The following is a 20,378-nucleotide window of genomic DNA, read 5'->3' as shown; positions in this document are numbered from 1 at the left end:
CAGGAAGATAGATCTGTAGCGTAGCTTTGACAGTTCTAGTAGTTCTTTTAGTAAAACAGAAAAACTGTTCGTTTCCTTCACTCTTGGAAGTGAAGAGCTGACAGTTGCCAGGCAAACCTTAATTGCCAGCTATGTTGTCCATTTTTTCATCAGGTGCAAACTGATGGTTGAAAAATGTTACTGGTAAAAGCTGCTCTATCAACTTATGAATATTAATAACCATAGCATCTGTGTTTTAAAAATTGCAACAGATGGCCCAAAAGAGGAGCATCCTCGTCAACACAAAACTAAGGAAAAAAAATACTTTTCAAAGTGAGGAGCAAAATAAAACACTTCACTATACAAGCTCTTTTCATTTACGCAGTTGCAATATCAGCCACAGCTGCTTAAATGAATCCCAAATAACAAAATGTAAGTGGCAGTGGTTTGTAGTTGCACTGTGCTGTTGGTCCATTTTTCTAGCTGTACTGTGCTGTACCAATGCCAAAATCGGTTTGCTCCACCAAATGTGGAGAGGCTGAATGATATGACTGGAGTGCTCATATGTTAGGCCTGCTCTCAGCTTTGTTGTATAACTGCTGCTGTACAGCAACGAAGGGTAGTCATGCTTCCCTCTTCCTGTGATTGAAACGTCAGACAAAAATATCATATCCAAATTAGCAAAAAAAAAAAAAAAAAAAACTGAAATGGTAAAAATATGTTTCTTAAATAGTGGCTTGCTTGGAAATTTGTAGTAGAACTTGCTGCCTTGTGTGTACTGCAGAGTTGATGCTACCACTAGTTCATGCCGGACATGTATTTGATTTGGAATTTTTACTTTGTTTCCTGTGACTGTGCTAACTGTAGGTCAGCTTTATGTGGATGTTCATGCAAGTTGTTGGAGCTTCTGATGGGACTGAAAGTGTGAATTCAGCAGGCTTTGCTTGCTTTAACCTTGTTGGATGGTAGGTACATTTGACTTGACTGCTTATGTCTGACTTTCTCATGTATTTTTCTGTAGGCCAGTGAAGGTCTGGATTTTGCTGACATGAATGGGCGTGGTGTCATCATTACAGGATTGCCCTTTCCACCTAGAATGGACCCTAAAGTTGTCTTGAAGATGCAGTATCTGGATGAATTGAGAGGCAAAACTTGGGGAGGAATGCAGGTAGGGTGCGTGTGTCTCTTTTCACCTTAAGCGGAAAAGAAAATTGTAGTGAGCAGTTGGTATCACTTCTGTATCTTGATAAAATAATTTCAGTGTGATTACTTTTTTGTTTGTCAGTATTTTCAGGAATTACCTAAAATGTTTTTGGATATGTGAGCATATCATTTACTTTACACAGTCTGTTCCTGCCCAAGGACTAAATGCTTCAAGCCCTGTGCTTGCTTCCTACTTCTACTTTGGTGGCACCTTTTGAAGGTGTGTGTTAACCCATTTTCAGCCCCAGTTTCAGACATATTTTGCACTTTCTTTCCTCTGTTTTTGATTCAAGCTCTAGTTTTTCTATGATTAAGGTCCAGCAGGCTGCTTTTTCTAGCTTCCATATTGTTTTTCAAGAGCATTCATTAACCCCCACAAAGTCTGCAAACCCTTTCTTAAGGGAACCTTTTTACTGACATTACTCCTAAGAGAACTGAACCCCCACCCCCTAATCTGAATTTTATCATGGAGGCTCTCTGTAGACCCCTTTTTGAACCAGCCTGTTCTGCTGAGCTAAAGTATCTATCATGAAAATCTATTTTCCTGGTTGCCATTACCTCAGCCTGAAGAATTTCAGACCTCCATGCACTATCATCATCTCTTTACTTGGTATTCCATAAGGAGAGAGCATCTCTAAGGAGACATTCATCCGTCCTTCTTAAAGTGGCTTCTGAACTCAGCATTTCTCAGTCCACACACTTGCCAGTTTTGTTTTTAAGCTATACTAACAGAGGAGAGTACATACTAAATACAATGGATGTGCGTAGGCAACTGCGCTTCTGTCTTGACAGCACTAAATCACTTAGAAAAGAGGAAAATCTGTTTAACTGCTTTGCCCCTAACAAACTGGCAAGAAGGTTTCAAAAGTATAACTTTCAAGATGGCTGTCAGACTGCATTTTCAGCCAGCTAGAGCTGCTGCAACTTTGACTGCCTACTTCAGGGCCTCTTCTGTGGATGATATTTGTGAGTTTCCTTCATGGTCTTCCATGCATACCTTCATCATGTGTTATAAATTGGAATGCAACTCCAGGCGAAGAGAATCTAGTATCTTCTGTCATGAAGCCACCCATGGTGAATCATACCTTGGGATTCTGATCTGCATGTCAGATTGGATGGACTAAATTAATAGGATATTAAAGTTATGTATTTAAAGTAGTTCCTTTCATTTATTCATGTCTGTTTAGTATGACAGCCATCCCTCTGTTCTTCTTCCATTTTCTGTAACACCTGAAGGATCCTTTGGCTATAGGTCATTAGTTCATATTTAGGTAAGGTCATCTATATCTAGGTCTCTGTTTGCCCAACAAGATCTGAGGTAACTAAGGGAGGTGATGCATTATGGGAGGAAAAAAATTCTTAAAGGGACTTTTAGATGGAGCACTGATACTGCCGAGTCAGATCTGACAAAAGCAGCCTGAGCATCCACATGTCATATTGGATGGATATGAATGAAACGATCTGTCATTACGGTAAGTATCAAACTTTTATTTATCTAACATTCTATACATTCATCTTGCTCACTTATTTAATTTGTATGGTTGCTAAAGATTACTTCTCATAGGGCAACTTGGATCTAAGTGCACTGAGTTGCAGTCTGCTGCTGCTTTTTGTTTTTAGAAAGTCCTTAATACCATTGAGGGGTTAAATATCAAACCAAATACTTTTTTCCCATGGGACTTGAATTACCCAAACATTTATTGGTACACTTGCTTCTCTAAAAGCAGATATGCACAATGTTTTGTAGGCTGCATTAATATTAAGGCACTGAAGCAAATTGTGATACTACCCACTATAAGCTATAATATCCTTGATGTGACCCTTAACCTACACCCTGCCTGTACACCAACCTGCATTTCCTCATTCCTTGTTAAATCTGACCATAGATCTGTCATCGTCTGTCAGGCCTAGTGGTATCACACCACCTCCAAATGACTGTCCTACAGAATTTTTTTTTCCACAATATTTTATTCATTTTATAACGCAACTTAACAGAATAGTAACAAGAAATAAACAAGCTATATGCAATGTCCATAACAACTAAAAAAGCAATATACATAGGAGAACACTTAATATTTCTCTAACAAATTAGGCAATTTTGTCCAAGCAATTAAATGATGAGTTGTATTGTTAGTCCTTGCTTTTATAGTAGCAGTCTCATTCTTGCAAACGTATTTCACAAGATAAATGAACTCAACTTTAAAGACGGGAGTAGATTGGGATTTCCAATTTTTGTAACAATTTTCCTTGCTATAGAGAAGATAGACCATAGTAAAAATGTTTGTTTTTTATGAATGACTTCAGGAACTGAAATATTGAAAAGGATATGGGTGTCAGAAATTATACAGTTTTCATTCCATAGAGTTTTAGAAAGATATTTAAAGTCTAACCAAAATGGTGAAATTATTTTGCAGTTAACCATATGTATCCAGTCAGCATCAGGGTGTCCACATCTCCAGCATTTCATTTCATCTTTCTTGTACATTATTGCTCATCTATGTGGGGTGAAAAAAATCTTTGTAATAATTTCCATGTGCATACATGCCAGAACACGGAAGGTGTTGATTCCTTCACTGACTGTAAACAAAGTTTTTTTTTATCTTTTTCTGTGCATACTTGTCTATTAACTTAGTTTGAATAATTCCAAAGAGAAACATCTATTTTGCTTAAATAATTTCTGAGAATTTTATAAATAACAGATATGTATGGAAGTGTTCCTGGGTGAACTATTAATAATTACTGAGATAAAATCCAAGATTTTTAAGTTGCTCTTATTGTATGCCTCTAATGAGGGTACAAGCTTAGTATGTATAAAATCCTTACAAGTTTGGATGTCCAGCCAATTGCAATTTTACAAACTATATCGGCTGATCAAATAGTCTGCAGAACTTATTTTATTAGCTGAGAGAAATTGATTCCAATATAATAGGTCACCCTTCTTAAATTCTAGCATTTTCTGAGTATCGAAAGATATCAAACATTCATTTGTGTAAGCAATAGGATAGTTAAGTTCTTAATTGATTAGAAAAACATAAGCTTTTTAAATAACAGCAATATTTGGTTTATAAGAGGTGTGAGAACAAGTTTTGAGCTTTCACTTTGAATGTGTATTTTTAAAATCCGTATTAAGATGGTGGTGTGTATTTGAGTATATGGTTTAAGTAATGTCCTATTATTGTTAAGTAAGGTTTCATGTATTGATTTCCAGTGTGATATCTAGGAAGTATTATTCCAAAGCAACACTGTGTTAATAAATGAGGAGTTTAAATAAACATCAATATTTGGAAACTCTATATCTCCTGCATCCCAGCATGTGGTGCGCCAGAGAAGAGAGATTCTTGTTTTTTTGGGGATACCTAAGGAAGTTGAGTAATAAGGTATTCATTTTCTGTTTAATTTTGACAGGTGGGGGAATTATTAGAGCTTGGCCAATGAATAAGATTTTAGGTAACAGTATCATTTTGGTTAAAGTTAGTCTGTCTTCATATGTGAAGAAGAGACTGTTCCAACTGTCAGACTAGGAATTTAGTTTATAAGTTGCTGGTAATTAGATACAAGTGATTTTTTATAATTAGATTCAGTAATGATACTTAGATATTTAATATGCGTGCCCTCCCAGTTTTTCTCTTTTTGATCCAAGTTTCATAACATTTTTATTCACTAGAAGTGCCTGAATTTTGTTGTGCCTGCATTTTAGACGAGAGATGTTTGCAAAGAAGTCTCGATTATGTAATAGGTGATCTATTGAATTTTCAATATCATTACAAGTTATTAGTAGGTCATCAGCAAACAGCTGTATTTTGGGGGATAGTTTGTCTGACACTTTATATTCTTTAATGCTGTCATTATTTCTAACATAATTTGCAAGAGGCTCAATAGCCAAGACAAAGAGTAATGTGGAGAGGGGACACCTCTTACTATTTTGAATGGGCTAGATAAATAAGATCCAATCTTTACATAGGCTATGGACTTTTCATATAGTGTTTTAGTTCATCCTATTTGGGGGAGAAATTTTATTTTTGCAGAGCTTTAAACAGGTATGACCAACTTAGGGAGTCAAAAGCTTTATCTATATCAAGCCTTAAGTTAGAAAGCTTATTTTTTTGTCTGTCTATTAAGGACAGTAATCTAATTACATTGTCTTGTACCTTTCTGTTTTTGATGAACGTGGTTTGGTCTTCATGAATTAATATTAAAAGAATATTATTTAGTCTGCCTGCTAAGATGGACATGAATATCTTGTAATCAGTGTTAAGTAAAGAAATTGGCCTGTATGATGTGCAAAGTTGGGCTCTTTATTTGGCTTAAAGGAGTACCGCACCCACAGAATAAAAAAAAACATGTTTAAAACATCATGGCATGATGTTTCCTACACTTTAACAACACTCTGGGATTATTTACAGGATTTTAAATATTTTTATATGTAATTCCAGACTCTGACCACCTGGAGGCTGGCATATTGACGTGGTTTGGATAAATCAGGTTGCCATCCAGTATCCCAGAAATCATTGTTTGGCTCAAAAATGTTACATCATGTAGGTCTCCGTTTGCCTAAAGTTCCTGTCATTTCGTAGATGTTGCATGTGTACAAAGTACTGAGGAAAATAGAACAGTGCAATACACCAACAAATTCAGAGGAAGACACAAGAGTAGTAGTAGTAGATATCCATTTTATTCCTTCTGTCCTGGTACCTCAGCTTTTCGCCTTCAATGGGACATATATTTGCATTTTCAGTCTCCTTTTTATACATGCTTTAATTAATTAATCAAACATCAATCAATCAATTAAGTATCAATGTATCAAATAATTTAACTCATTCACCACTGAAATATTTTTCAAGGAAGGAAACATTTCTCTTAAACTTTTTACAAAACACATTTTTTCCTTTTCTTTTACTTAATCTACAAATTTTATAAATATTATTACAAAATATAAACTGTAAACTAAACACTCCAAATATTAATTAATAAATTTCATAATACATTAAATTCTTTTTCAAATGTGCATACATATAACAACTGATCACTATAAAATATCAATATTACAAAACTTCAGTTTTGATACATAATAAATCATTTGATGAAACCAGAATATCATTGGTACCCTTTAAATTTCTAAGTTCATTCCCTTAGGAAATAAGGTATGATACTCAATGATAAACCTTTGTTCTAACTTACTCAAAGCTACTTTGTAATTTCCTCTATTTGAATGAGGCCTGGCTAACACACTAAACTTAAAACTATCATTTTCACCATTGTGTATGCTGCAAAAATGTGCAGCCACAGGGCTCTCTAAGTTTCCCCTTCTAATGTCACCTAGATGTTCCAAAATACTGAATCTTAACTTGTCTAGTAGTTTGTCCAATGTACCATTTGGCTGGAATACAATCACATCCTAAAATGTAAATGACCCTGTTGACCTACAATCAAACCCTTCGAAAGCAGTGTACATCTTTCCATTGATCTTCAAACCATGCATATTTTTAGTTTTACTACAGACAGAGCATTTCCCACATTTGTACATCCCAACCCTACCATCTCTTCTTACTTCAACTTTTCTGTTTAAGGTCTCTTTCAAATTCGGATACCTTTTATAAGAAAAAGTAATATGTTTGGGGAAAAGATGACCTATTGTAACATCTTCACATACAACTGGCCATAACTCCCTAATAACTTTTTCCATAATACATGAGAAATCAGAGTATTTGGATACAAAAAACAATTTATCTAAATTTAGTTCATTTTCAAACTCAAATGTATGTTTATGCCCTCGCGTCCCAAATGTTCTATTTTCACACAATTTTTGTTTTATATGTTCAAGCCTATCCTGCTCATATCCACGAGAATATAATCTATCCAAAATTTCATCACACACCTCTTCCCAAAGATTTTTATCGGAAGTATTTCTTAAATTCCTTTTAAATTCTCCTTCCGGTATGGCTTTGATCAAATGTGCAGGGTGCATACTACTAGCATGTAAAAAATTATTCACTGAAGTGGGTTTCCTATAGGTTTTATGCTCAACCAGACCATTAGCCCCCACATAAAATTCTACATCAAGAAAGGGAATTTGAGATTCAGAAATGTGTGCCACAAACTTTAAACCATGGTGATTGCTGTTTAAGCTCACCATGAATTATCAAAAGCGTCATACTCCCTTTACACACAAAAATCAAATCATCAATGTAACGTTTGAAAAAAATTACATTATTAACAAAAAATGTATTTTGATACATGAATTCCCTTTCAAATTCCCCCATGTAGATCACAGCATAACTAGGGGCAAAAGCTGCACCCATAGCTGTTCCTTTTTTCTGCAAAAAATAATCCTTCTTCCACAAAAAATAATTATGTGTTAAGCTAAACTCAAGCAAACTCAACAAAAATCTGGTGTAAGGTCCTTCCCCCATCATTTTGTACACTGCTTCCAAACCCCACCTAGTTTTAATGTTGGTGTAGAGTGATACAACATCAACAATAGCCCAATAGTAATTCTCTTCCCATTTCAGTCCTTTTAACGCCACACATACATCCTGTGTATTCTTAACATGAGATTGAACCTTTGGCAAAAATTTCTTTAAGTGATAGTCCAAGAAAATATTAACTCTCTCAACAAAAGACCCAATCCCCGAAATAATAGGTCTACCTGGAGGATTGGTGACATTTTTATGAATTTTAGGGATTATGTACATATAGGGATGTTGGGGTTCCTTCACAGTTAAACTTTTTACATCCTTACTAGTGAAAAATCCCAATCTTTCACCTCTCTCTAATAATTCATGAAGTTCACCAGAGTAAGACTCGAGGGGGTTACTTCCTAGCTTTTGATAAGTATCATCCACCAATAAATTATTGATTATGTTCTCATATTTATCTTTGTTCATGATCACCCAATTTCCCCCTTTATCCGCCGGTTTGACAGTTACTTTATCTAATTCCATCCTAAATGTTTTCAAGGCCAACCATTCATTTTTAGTTAAATTAAACATCTTTTTTCGCATACAAAAGGCTTTATGTTCCAATTCCAGTTTGGCCATAACAACATGTTCAAAGGCATTTATTGCTGAAGACTTCTTAGGAGGCATAAAAGTACTGTCACCTGGAAAATGGGGGACTTTTAAGTGACCGTAACCACCTCCAAAAACCCCCTCCAAGTCAGATTCCATCAAAGACTCATGAACATTTTCAATCTCATTTTCATCCCTAATAACATCCAATTCCATGCCTTCATAATCATATATACTCAAATTTAAGAGAGTTTCATCAAAAACATCACTTTTTTCTTTAATTCTACTTTTTTCTTTTTCATGAAAATAAACCTTTAAATTTAATTTTCGGACAAATGTTTTAACGTCAAAAATAAGGTCTGAAATGGATGGTATCCTGGTAGGTACAAATTTTGTCCCTTTTGAAAAAACACTCAACATTTCATCAGACAGGGTAAGGTCAGAGAGATTAATCACATTCAAACCATCATTGGCAATACTATCTGTACTAAATTCCAGTTCATTCTCATCACAGCTTCCGATAGTAGCAATAGGCTCACACAATGTATCATACTCATTTTGACTATCATAAGATGCTACTAACTCAGTATTATCCTGATAGGAGACATTAATATCATGCTGCACATTTATGCTGGGGTCTCTAAACTCTAAACCACCTTCCTGTCCCAAGTCATTCCCAGTAACATCACTGACAAACTGGTTCACTTCTTCATCTTTAGATATCTGTTCTACAGAGACACCCAGTGAACCAGACATTGTTTTTTCATGATTTAATCTTAGTGCTAAGTCCAAAGATTCAAAACTATCAGCTGTATGCGTAACCAAAACAGCATTATAGTTTGAAGAACTAGCAGTGCTGTTAAGACATTTATTGTCCACAGCATCTGACAGCTTAATCCTCCCATTAATTGAACAAAAATATTCCGGAAAAACATTAACATTAACCTGTCCTACATTAGTAGTTTCATCTAAACAGTCGGTTTCCAGAATAATACATCGCTCAAAGTTCCCTTTCCTGTTACCACTTTCAAACTCATCAGTATTACGTGCCAAAACATTTGTACAAGATTGTCTAAATCCGTCATATACAGGACTTGCCGCTCTTCCTACATTTTTATTATTATCATCAATATCTAAACAGTTTGCACCCCCCACATTTGGCACCTGTTCCGAAAAAACATTAAGCGGCTCAGACAACAACCCTTCAAAACTGGGTTCTACCATTTGGTCCGTTACACCATAAATGTTAGTAATATCACTACCGGAAGAAGCATCCAATCGTGGGCTACTATTAATCTCTACACATTCAATATCCACCAAACGTAACTGCTCAGCATTCCCGCATTCAGCGGAAGACAAAGCGTCAACATATCTTGGTTCAGTGCAACTGTTCAAACAGTCAGTCAGTTTTCCAACCCTCCCATACACATTTCCAATGAACTGGGAGTGATCTTTAATAATCGTAGTACCTTTAGGGGCAGTATCTAGTACATTCAATGTTTCACAAGTTTTAAAGGATACAGTACCGGAGAAAACATTCATATGTTGTAAGCTGCCATCATTATTCAAACATTCAGTATCCGCCGGACATGGCTGCTCAAAGCCCCCACATTCAACGGAAAACAGAACATCAACATCTCCTGATTCAGCACAGCTATCAGAACATTTAACTAACTGTCCAGTCCTCTCATACATACCATCAATGAGCTGGGACTGATCAGCAACATTAGTAGCATGTCCAGAAACACCATCTAGCACATCCAACTCTTTAGAAATTTCACACGTTTTAAATACAAGCGCGTCAGGTCTAGATGCACTACTACTTTTGAACATGCTGTCCTCCAAAAACCCAGAGTGCTCATACACATAACTACCACCCTTTTTAAAGTTTTTAAAGTTTTTTTCTTTACTTTTTTCATCACTTTTTTTACCTTTTTTACCATTTTTAACATTTTTGACAAAATAAAACATTTTTTCATCATGAAAATTAACATTTCCTTGTGTATTTGAAAACAAAGTACGCTGAGCGTACGGGAGGTTTAAAGTCAGTTTTTTGACTGATTGCTAACTTGCAAATGACTTGTCTTACCCTGTTGTTTTCTGGTCGATCTCGTCTGTACATTATATGACTTAGTTCTTGAGTTCTGATTTACCCTTCGGTTCTCTTCATTTTCCATGTCCTCAACCACAATGTCCTCAAAGGACACGCTCTTTCGACTACCACCAGTCTCTATAGAAGAACAGGAAGATATTTCATCATTTCCTGCTCTGTTTCTTTTGAAGTTTCTTTTGAAACGGCGCCCTCTTCTGGGCCAGCTGTAAATTTCATTCTTTTCATAGTCATTAACATCCCTATTCAATTTAGATTTCTTCCTAGCCATCACTTCATTTTCAATTTTCTTTAACTTCTCATTTATTTCTTTAAATTTTGATTGAAACATGGCATTAGATACCTTGTTTTTTACCTCTTGTTGTAAGTCAATGATTTTACTATGTAAACTGTCCATAGTTCTTTGATTCTTTTTAATCAGAATTTTCAACCAGCTTAGACAACAGTCTTGAGCAGCTTGTCTCCACTCAATCAGCAAATCATTTTCATCTTCCTTAAAACCTCCTGCAGGCAATTTATCTATGCGCAAACCTCTAGGTGTTATATTCAGCATCACATACTTCTCAAGTAATTTGGAGTCATAGAAAACAGTCATTTCTTTTGCCATAATACGTTCAAGATGCAAAAATTCTTCAGAACAAGTTTCACTGCTGCCCCCGGTCCACAAATCTGAGGCAGCATATTTTCTCTCTCTTTCTTTCAGTACATCAGCAAAAGAAAAATTCTCACCACTCTGTGCTACCTCTGGAACAGACATCTTCAAACACTGGTAGAAACAAACTTCAACACTTGAAAACTGCAATACACCAACAAATTCAGAGGAAGACACAAGAGTAGTAGTAGTAGATATCCATTTTATTCCTTCTGTCCTGGTACCTCAGCTTTTCGCCTTCAATGGGACATATATTTGCATTTTCAGTCTCCTTTTTATACATGCTTTAATTAATTAATCAAACATCAATCAATCAATTAAGTATCAATGTATCAAATAATTTAACTCATTCACCACTGAAATATTTTTCAAGGAAGGAAACATTTCTCTTAAACTTTTTACAAAACACATTTTTTTCCTTTTCTTTTACTTAATCTACAAATTTAATAAAGGATAATTATCAGGATAATACTGAGTTAGTAGCATCTTATGATAGTCAAAATGAGTATGATACATTGTGTGAGCCTATTGCTACTATCGGAAGCTGTGATGAGAATGAACTGGAATTTAGTACAGATAGTATTGCCAATGATGGTTTGAATGTGATTAATCTCTCTGACCTTACCCTGTCTGATGAAATGTTGAGTGTTTTTTCAAAAGGGACAAAATTTGTACCTACCAGGATACCATCCATTTCAGACCTTATTTTTGACGTTAAAACATTTGTCCGAAAATTAAATTTAAAGGTTTATTTTCATGAAAAAGAAAAAAGTAGAATTAAAGAAAAAAGTGATGTTTTTGATGAAACTCTCTTAAATTTGAGTATATATGATTATGAAGGCATGGAATTGGATGTTATTAGGGATGAAAATGAGATTGAAAATGTTCATGAGTCTTTGATGGAATCTGACTTGGAGGGGGTTTTTGGAGGTGGTTACGGTCACTTAAAAGTCCCCCATTTTCCAGGTGACAGTACTTTTATGCCTCCTAAGAAGTCTTCAGCAATAAATGCCTTTGAACATGTTGTTATGGCCAAACTGGAATTGGAACATAAAGCCTTTTGTATGCGAAAAAAGATGTTTAATTTAACTAAAAATGAATGGTTGGCCTTGAAAACATTTAGGATGGAATTAGATAAAGTAACTGTCAAACCGGCGGATAAAGGGGGAAATTGGGTGATCATGAACAAAGATAAATATGAGAACATAATCAATAATTTATTGGTGGATGATACTTATCAAAAGCTAGGAAGTAACCCCCTCGAGTCTTACTCTGGTGAACTTCATGAATTATTAGAGAGAGGTGAAAGATTGGGATTTTTCACTAGTAAGGATGTAAAAAGTTTAACTGTGAAGGAACCCCAACATCCCTATATGTACATAATCCCTAAAATTCATAAAAATGTCACCAATCCTCCAGGTAGACCTATTATTTCGGGGATTGGGTCTTTTGTTGAGAGAGTTAATATTTTCTTGGACTATCACTTAAAGAAATTTTTGCCAAAGGTTCAATCTCATGTTAAGAATACACAGGATGTATGTGTGGCGTTAAAAGGACTGAAATGGGAAGAGAATTACTATTGGGCTATTGTTGATGTTGTATCACTCTACACCAACATTAAAACTAGGTGGGGTTTGGAAGCAGTGTACAAAATGATGGGGGAAGGACCTTACACCAGATTTTTGTTGAGTTTGCTTGAGTTTAGCTTAACACATAATTATTTTTTGTGGAAGAAGGATTATTTTTTGCAGAAAAAAGGAACAGCTATGGGTGCAGCTTTTGCCCCTAGTTATGCTGTGATCTACATGGGGGAATTTGAAAGGGAATTCATGTATCAAAATACATTTTTTGTTAATAATGTAATTTTTTTCAAACGTTACATTGATGATTTGATTTTTGTGTGTAAAGGGAGTATGACGCTTTTTGACGAATTCATGGTGAGCTTAAACAGCAATCACCATGGTTTAAAGTTTGTGGCACACATTTCTGAATCTCAAATTCCCTTTCTTGATGTAGAATTTTATGTGGGGGCTAATGGTCTGGTTGAGCATAAAACCTATAGGAAACCCACTTCAGTGAATAATTTTTTACATGCTAGTAGTATGCACCCTGCACATTTGATCAAAGCCATACCGGAAGGAGAATTTAAAAGGAATTTAAGAAATACTTCCGATAAAAATCTTTGGGAAGAGGTGTGTGATGAAATTTTGGATAGATTATATTCTCGTGGATATGAGCAGGATAGGCTTGAACATATAAAACAAAAATTGTGTGAAAATAGAACATTTGGGACGAGGGCATAAACATACATTTGAGTTTGAAAATGAACTAAATTTAGATAAATTGTTTTTTGTATCCAAATACTCTGATTTCTCATGTATTATGGAAAAAGTTATTAGGAGTTATGGCCAGTTGTATGTGAAGATGTTACAATAGGTCATCTTTTCCCCAAACATATTACTTTTTCTTATAAAAGGTATCCGAATTTGAAAGAGACCTTAAACAGAAAAGTTGAAGTAAGAAGAGATGGTAGGGTTGGGATGTACAAATGTGGGAAATGCTCTGTCTGTAGTAAAACTAAAAATATGCATGGTTTGAAGATCAATGGAAAGATGTACACTGCTTTCGAAGGGTTTGATTGTAGGTCAACAGGGGTCATTTACATTTTAGGATGTGATTGTATTCCAGCCAAATGGTACATTGGACAAACTACTAGACAAGTTAAGATTCGTATTTTGGAACATCTAGGTGACATTAGAAGGGGAAACTTAGAGAGCCCTGTGGCTGCACATTTTTGCAGCATACACAATGGTGAAAATGATAGTTTTAAGTTTAGTGTGTTAGCCAGGCCTCATTCAAATAGAGGAAATTACAAAGTAGCTTTGAGTAAGTTAGAACAAAGGTTTATCATTGAGTATCATACCTTATTTCCTAAGGGAATGAACTTAGAAATTTAAAGGGTACCAATGATATTCTGGTTTCATCAAATGATTTATTATGTATCAAAACTGAAGTTTTGTAATATTGATATTTTATAGTGATCAGTTGTTATATGTATGCACATTTGAAAAAGAATTTAATGTATTATGAAATTTATTAATTAATATTTGGAGTGTTTAGTTTACAGTTTATATTTTGTAATAATATTTATAAAATTTGTAGATTAAGTAAAAGAAAAGGAAAAAATGTGTTTTGTAAAAAGTTTAAGAGAAATGTTTCCTTCCTTGAAAAATATTTCAGTGGTGAATGAGTTAAATTATTTGATACATTGATACTTAATTGATTGATTGATGTTTGATTAATTAATTAAAGCATGTATAAAAAGGAGACTGAAAATGCAAATATATGTCCCATTGAAGGCGAAAAGCTGAGGTACCAGGACAGAAGGAATAAAATGGATATCTACTACTACTACTCTTGTGTCTTCCTCTGAATTTGTTGGTGTATTGCAGTTTTCAAGTGTTGAAGTTTGTTTCTACCAGTGTTTGAAAATAGAACAGTGTAAGTAACATTCCCTGCTGCTGGATGACTACTTAAAACAGAAACAGTGCAAATGCCACAGAACACACTCAAAGTGCTGTTTACTGCTGCCCTTTTTTCTAATTTAGTTTAAATGGCACTAATTTGTGAGACAATGAATTCCAGTCCATTTATTTCTCCCCTCCCCCATAACACTTAGCTTCCCTAGCTGTCAAAGTCCTGAGGGTAATTTGACCTGGTAATTCCATTGATTGGCAGATCTCAGCAGGGTGCTTGACTCATGTAATTTAATCTTTGCTCTAGCATTTCCTTTGTTAGAGGGGACATTTGTTTGCTGCACTATAGCCATGGCCTTACTTGACTGCAATCACATCCAGTAAGGTCTTGCACCAAGGAGCTAAAGAATAAAACATTTATACTATTAACCAGTTTAGATCTTTATTAATTTAAGTGTTAAGATACCACTTCATGCTTTCACCTTGTTAAAAATTGAGATTTACATGTGCAAAGTGTGTTGGTATGCAGTGTTTGCCTTCATATGTTTTTACTTCACTGGTTGGTTTGCAAAAAAAACCTTTTGCAGTGTCCCTGGATTTGTCTTTGTACATACAAACCACATTGCTATATTTTCCCCTTCCTTTTTCTTGTGTCCAGAAGTCACTTATAACAAAGTAAATTGTTTGATTTTTTTTTTTAAATGAAGAACATCACGTTAACTTACCTTGAATTAGATAATGCATGCCACTGCAAAAAATCACTGTTGAAATATTTGTGCATGGACAAAATCCCTTACTAAATCTATTTGCCAGCCTCCAGTTCAATTGGTGCTATGGCTAATATACTGGTGGGTTTGCTCATGCCTTCCAAATATCTCCACTATTACATACCAGTTTTGCAGTGTAGTAACCACCCGACATGCCCATACACCTTTAGCCATCAATATGCAGCTACTCCTGTTCATGTGAGTATGTGAATTCATTTTCAGACTTAAGGTGTGGAAGCTGCACTGAATAATTCTAGGAGCTTGTTCAGGTTTCACATGGTGCTTGCTTAGAGCTACTCTCATGTTAAGCCACTATGAAGATGTTGCACTGCCACCTCTGATACCAGGGTAATGTTTTAATCTTTCTTTTCCCACACTGCACATTAGCAGTATCTGGAGCAAATACAACAGAGAAGTATGCAAGCGATACACCACCTAAGCATCATTTGCCGTGCAGAATATACAAGTATGCATACCAAATTTCTGTGTTTCCAAACATCAGTGTTACTACACTACTACTGAATAAAATGAACAGCACTCAGGCTGGGGGAAGGACAAGGGAGCCATGACATCACTGAATTGGGTGGGTCTTATTATTTTAGTTAGAATCAGATGACGGCTGTGGTGATGTCACTTTGGGGGAGGGAACTGATTAAAAAAAAAAAGTACCTGCATTGCCTGGCCTCGATGATGTCAGTAACTGGGCGACTCCAGCAAGCTTTATTCGAACGTGAGAGAATCATTTTGTAAGTGAAACCATCACTGTATGAGAAGGTAGGCTTCTGTTACAGAAGTAAGGGGAATTATAAAAATTGTAAATGCTTTATTGTTGTTGCTTTACAGAGAACAATGTAAATAGGGAGGAAAAGGGCCGTGAAGTTGAGGAATACATTAGAGAAACCTGTTGTACTCCTTTAAGATGTCCTATGTAAATTTTGAAGGGCAAACTTATTCCCACTTGTAGAAGATTTACTGAAAATTCCCAGCAGTCCTCTACAAATGGACTCAGCTGGAGGGGCTTCCACATTCACATCCGACTTTTAATATCCATAGTCATCTGCCCTAAGGTTAGTGGTAGAGAATAAGCCTTTCTGGTAGAACTTTGATGTTAATAAACCATATAACAATAGAAGGACGATAATGAAAAGTAGTAACAAATTGTCATCCTTTTACCTCAAAACCCATTGGAGCATGCCAGCAAGGAACTTAAGTGCACTATTAGAAAATATAAAGCAGAATATGAGCTTAATGTCACTACCAAAGGAAAGTGTACAATTTTCTTCAGTTATTTACCATTATTTATTATTTATTAGCACTTGATGACTGGAGAAATATGACTGGGCCACAGAGGACCCTTTTCAGCAGAGCCCTGGAGAGACCAGCTTTACAAGTGCATATAGTATAGTAAAACAGACTCTCACAGAAAGATATGTTTACACAGAGAATTATATAACAAAAAATGACTAGGAAAATATCCTAGGAATTGATGACTTCATTGCCAGACATATTAATCCTGCAAATAAAAAGTCCACAAAACTAAACAAGGAACCACAGAAAAAGGAAATTCTCTGGAAAGACCCTGATACTCCAGCGCTGAATGAACGCCAATTAACAACTGTTTTACCTAGGTTTCGTCTTTATTGTTACAGACTTCTTCTTTTTCTGAAGAAGTCTGTAACAATAAAGACGAAACCTAGGTAAAACAGTCGTTAATTGGTGTTCATTCAGCGCTGGAGTATCAGGGTCTTTCCAGAGAATTTCCTTTTTCTGTGGTTCCTATATTAACCCTGTCCTCATTATGCTGGTCAGAGGCAGAGTGACAAGCCCTACAGTCACTCTAGCAGAACAAATAAGACTGTGGTGGCTGATGTAGGTGCGAATGACATGAAGTGCTCAATCCAGAAGGACATTTTGTGAAGTTTTCTATGAATGTGTCAAATGCAGGTAAGACTTGCGCCCTAAGTGAAATCCTACCCTCACCCAAAATGATACTCGGATGTAGAAAATAATTGGCTTTAACAATTGGCTAAATATAGATATGGGGGAGAGCTAAGCGAAAGGCCAGCGTTGGTAGAGTTTTTAGTTTAGAACAGAAGCTGCTGTTAAAAAGGGATAGTACGGCATGTAAAATATTGATGGGTAACTATAGGAATCAATTGGAAGAAGTCAGACAAGATTGGGAAAATACAATGGAAAGGCAATTTACAACTTAGTTGGAAGAATGTAAGTAAAACCAACGTAACTGGTAAGGCTGGTCAAAGAAAGAAGTATCTAAATAGTTGAAATAGTCTGATGATCAGCCAACACAGCAGAATAATAAAACAAATACAATGTTTATTCACCACATTAAAAAAAAAAAAGTAAAAGGTAAACGCTTTCATGCCAAACAACCCAGTACTACTTCAGTCCCATAAAGTAACAATCACACAACTGATATAAAATGTTTCAGATTCAGCGGTTTATTGATGATCTTGGGAGTAGGTTTTAAAGGTACAGAATCTGTTAACCCCGTGCCTTTTATATGCTTGTAACTCTGAAATCCATTTAAGTTACAGGTACTCGATTTTGGTCACTGTATCCACCACCGCATTTTCACATTTTAAAGAATGCTTGTATAGGGCATTTATAATGTCTTTTCTTTTTGATATCATACAAATGTTCCTATATCCTACGTTTTAATGCTCTTTCTGTCTTCCCTACGTAAAATTCTAAATAGCATTTACACTGAGCCAAATAAAACTATTCCTTTACTATTACAATTTGTATATGCTTTGGCTTATATATACTTGTCCCTACTTGTGTGTGTGTGTGTGTGTGTGTGTGTGTGTGTGTGTATATGTCTATATATATATATATATATATATATATATATATATATATAGGAACACTTCACAATGCCGAAATCCTGAAAGATCAAATTTCATATGGCCGAGACTATAAGATAGAACTTTCGGAATCCCGACGTTGTGAATGGAGATCTGCATACATCGCGGAATGGGAGGTTTCTCTTTACCTCACTGTAGTATGATCTTGGAGTTGGAATATTTAAGTAGTGGGGGTTTGGAGGGTGTAGGGGGCTTGCAGAAACTTTTTTTTTTTGGATTTGTTTCAGAATTTCGATATTCCAAAACATCGATCATATGGTCTCAATCATATGAAATTCGATGTTTCGGAATTTCGAAATTCTGAAGTGAATCCGTATATGTATATATATATATATATATATATATATATATATATATATATATATAAAATTTATAAGGGTCTACTTTGATTCAATGAAAACTCGTTTCACTGAATTTCAAAACACACACACCAAATCACTGAAAGCTGAAATCACTGAAAATTAATTTCACTGAATGTAAGTACTCTTGGGCAAATAAAATGTATCTGCTTTTTTCCCCGCTGTAGTGTGATCCTGCAGTTGGTATATATAGTTGGGGGGTGTGGGGGACATAGCCCCCACCTACTTCTAGTTTTATTTACTAAGCTTTCAATGAAATGAAATTCAAAAATATAAAAGCTAAGTTGCTGGGGGGCTATTCCCCCCACACTCCCTGATCTGGGGTGCTGTGGCCCCCCCACATCTCCACTAAGTGTGTGTATATGTGTGTATATATATATATATATATATATATATATATATATATATATATATATATATATATATATATATATTTATATTTATATATTTATTCACTCCAGGATCTCACTACAGTAGGGAAAAGGGCATATGTTTTATTTGCACAACAGTACTTACATTCAGTGAAATGTGATTCAGTGAAATGAGTTTTCAGTGATTTGAGCTAGCTTTCAGTGATTTTTAGAGGGTGAATTGAAATTCAGTGAAATTAGTTTTCAGTGAATCAAAGTAGACCACACACACACACACACACACACACACACACACACACACACACACACACACACACACACACACACACACACACACACACACACACACACACACACTTTCACTGCTACTAATGTAGGAGCATTGGGCAGATTTACCACATTTATATGTACCTTTACTATTTTTCACTGTTCTCTTCCTTCTTTGTTTCCAGGATGTTTTTGATGATATCACTTTTCTTATATATGAATTTTAATAGGCTTTTTTAATATACCCTGTAGATCTGACAAACTTATTTATTTATTTTACATTTGTTGACCGGGATAGTCTAACTGTATTTATGTCCATTTTCAGTAGAGTCCCGGGGAGATAATCTCCAAGAGATTACTAGACTACTAACATACAGGTACTAGTTGTTATACAGTTAAATACCACAAATTTTAAACCGTTCAGGAATCTTCACAGTTTATACAAAAAACATGTTACAAGCATTAGATAAGATATTTTAGACTTTATGTACAAAACTTCATTAGTAACTAGAAAGTAATTGTTAAACAAATACATACTTCAAGTTTCAGCAGTTCAATAATGCTCACAGTTTAAACAATAATTGTTGCCTGCCTTAGGTAGGATGCTTTAGAATTATATGCAGAAGAATTTAACTAGGTATTTTAAATTATCTTTATTAGGATAAGATATGTTTTTGCCAAGGCTTTGATCTAGAAAGACACAGATAGAGCAGGAATTAGGTGTTAATAGGGGGTATATGGGATATAGTATGAGATAGTCTGGATTTGTACAGGGACATAACCAATGGGTTTTAAGATAGAGTTTCAGATTGTGTTTAAAAAGTGGAAATGAAGACAGTGATGTAAGTTAATGGGGGAGTTGGTTCCAATACTTTCCAACTGCATTTGAGAACAGAGCACCTCCTGCCATGTTATTAGATTTACATGTTGATACACATAGTTTATTAGATGAGCTTAAAGTGAAATGTTCTTATATTGGGTAATGAGACTAGCAAGTATTGGGGTATTGGTAGGTTGGAAAAGGGTTTTGTGCTCAATGGTGAGTTGTTTAAAGTGAATCTGATTCAGAAGCAAATCTGGCGATGCTATTGTAAGCATTGGCTAGCTTGTTAAGGTTATTTTTTGACAAGTTAGAATATATGTAAGAAGCATAGAGAAGTGTGGAGATAAGGTGGGAATAGGCAATAGTGGTATGGGCTAGTGGGGAGAGAAAGGGTTTTATGCTATAGAGGGAGCCTAGTTTCCTGTTGACAGTTTTTATGGTATTGTTGATATGGGTTTCAAAGTTCAGGTTGTTAATGG

The 20,378-nt window shown here is 35.3% G+C and overlaps 1 protein-coding gene across 1 annotated transcript in view; it reads left to right on the top strand.

Annotated features, from left to right (window-relative positions):
- The window catches only part of RTEL1 (regulator of telomere elongation helicase 1), a gene marked incomplete in the record, with an annotated part of 4,697,248 nt that overhangs the window by 2,627,142 nt on the left and 2,049,728 nt on the right, over positions 1 to 20,378 (top strand). The window contains 1 exon segment of the mRNA XM_044056976.1: positions 1,001 to 1,147. Within this exon segment, the coding sequence (XP_043912911.1) occupies positions 1,001 to 1,147 (147 nt within the window).

Source organism: Protopterus annectens, chromosome 14.part0, assembly GCF_019279795.1.
Source record: "Protopterus annectens isolate FY-2018-M chromosome 14.part0, PAN1.0, whole genome shotgun sequence".
NCBI classification, from domain to species: domain Eukaryota; kingdom Metazoa; phylum Chordata; order Ceratodontiformes; family Protopteridae; genus Protopterus; species Protopterus annectens.
Note: the sequence above shows the minus strand (reverse complement) of the source record. Positions and strands in the feature narration are given on the sequence as shown.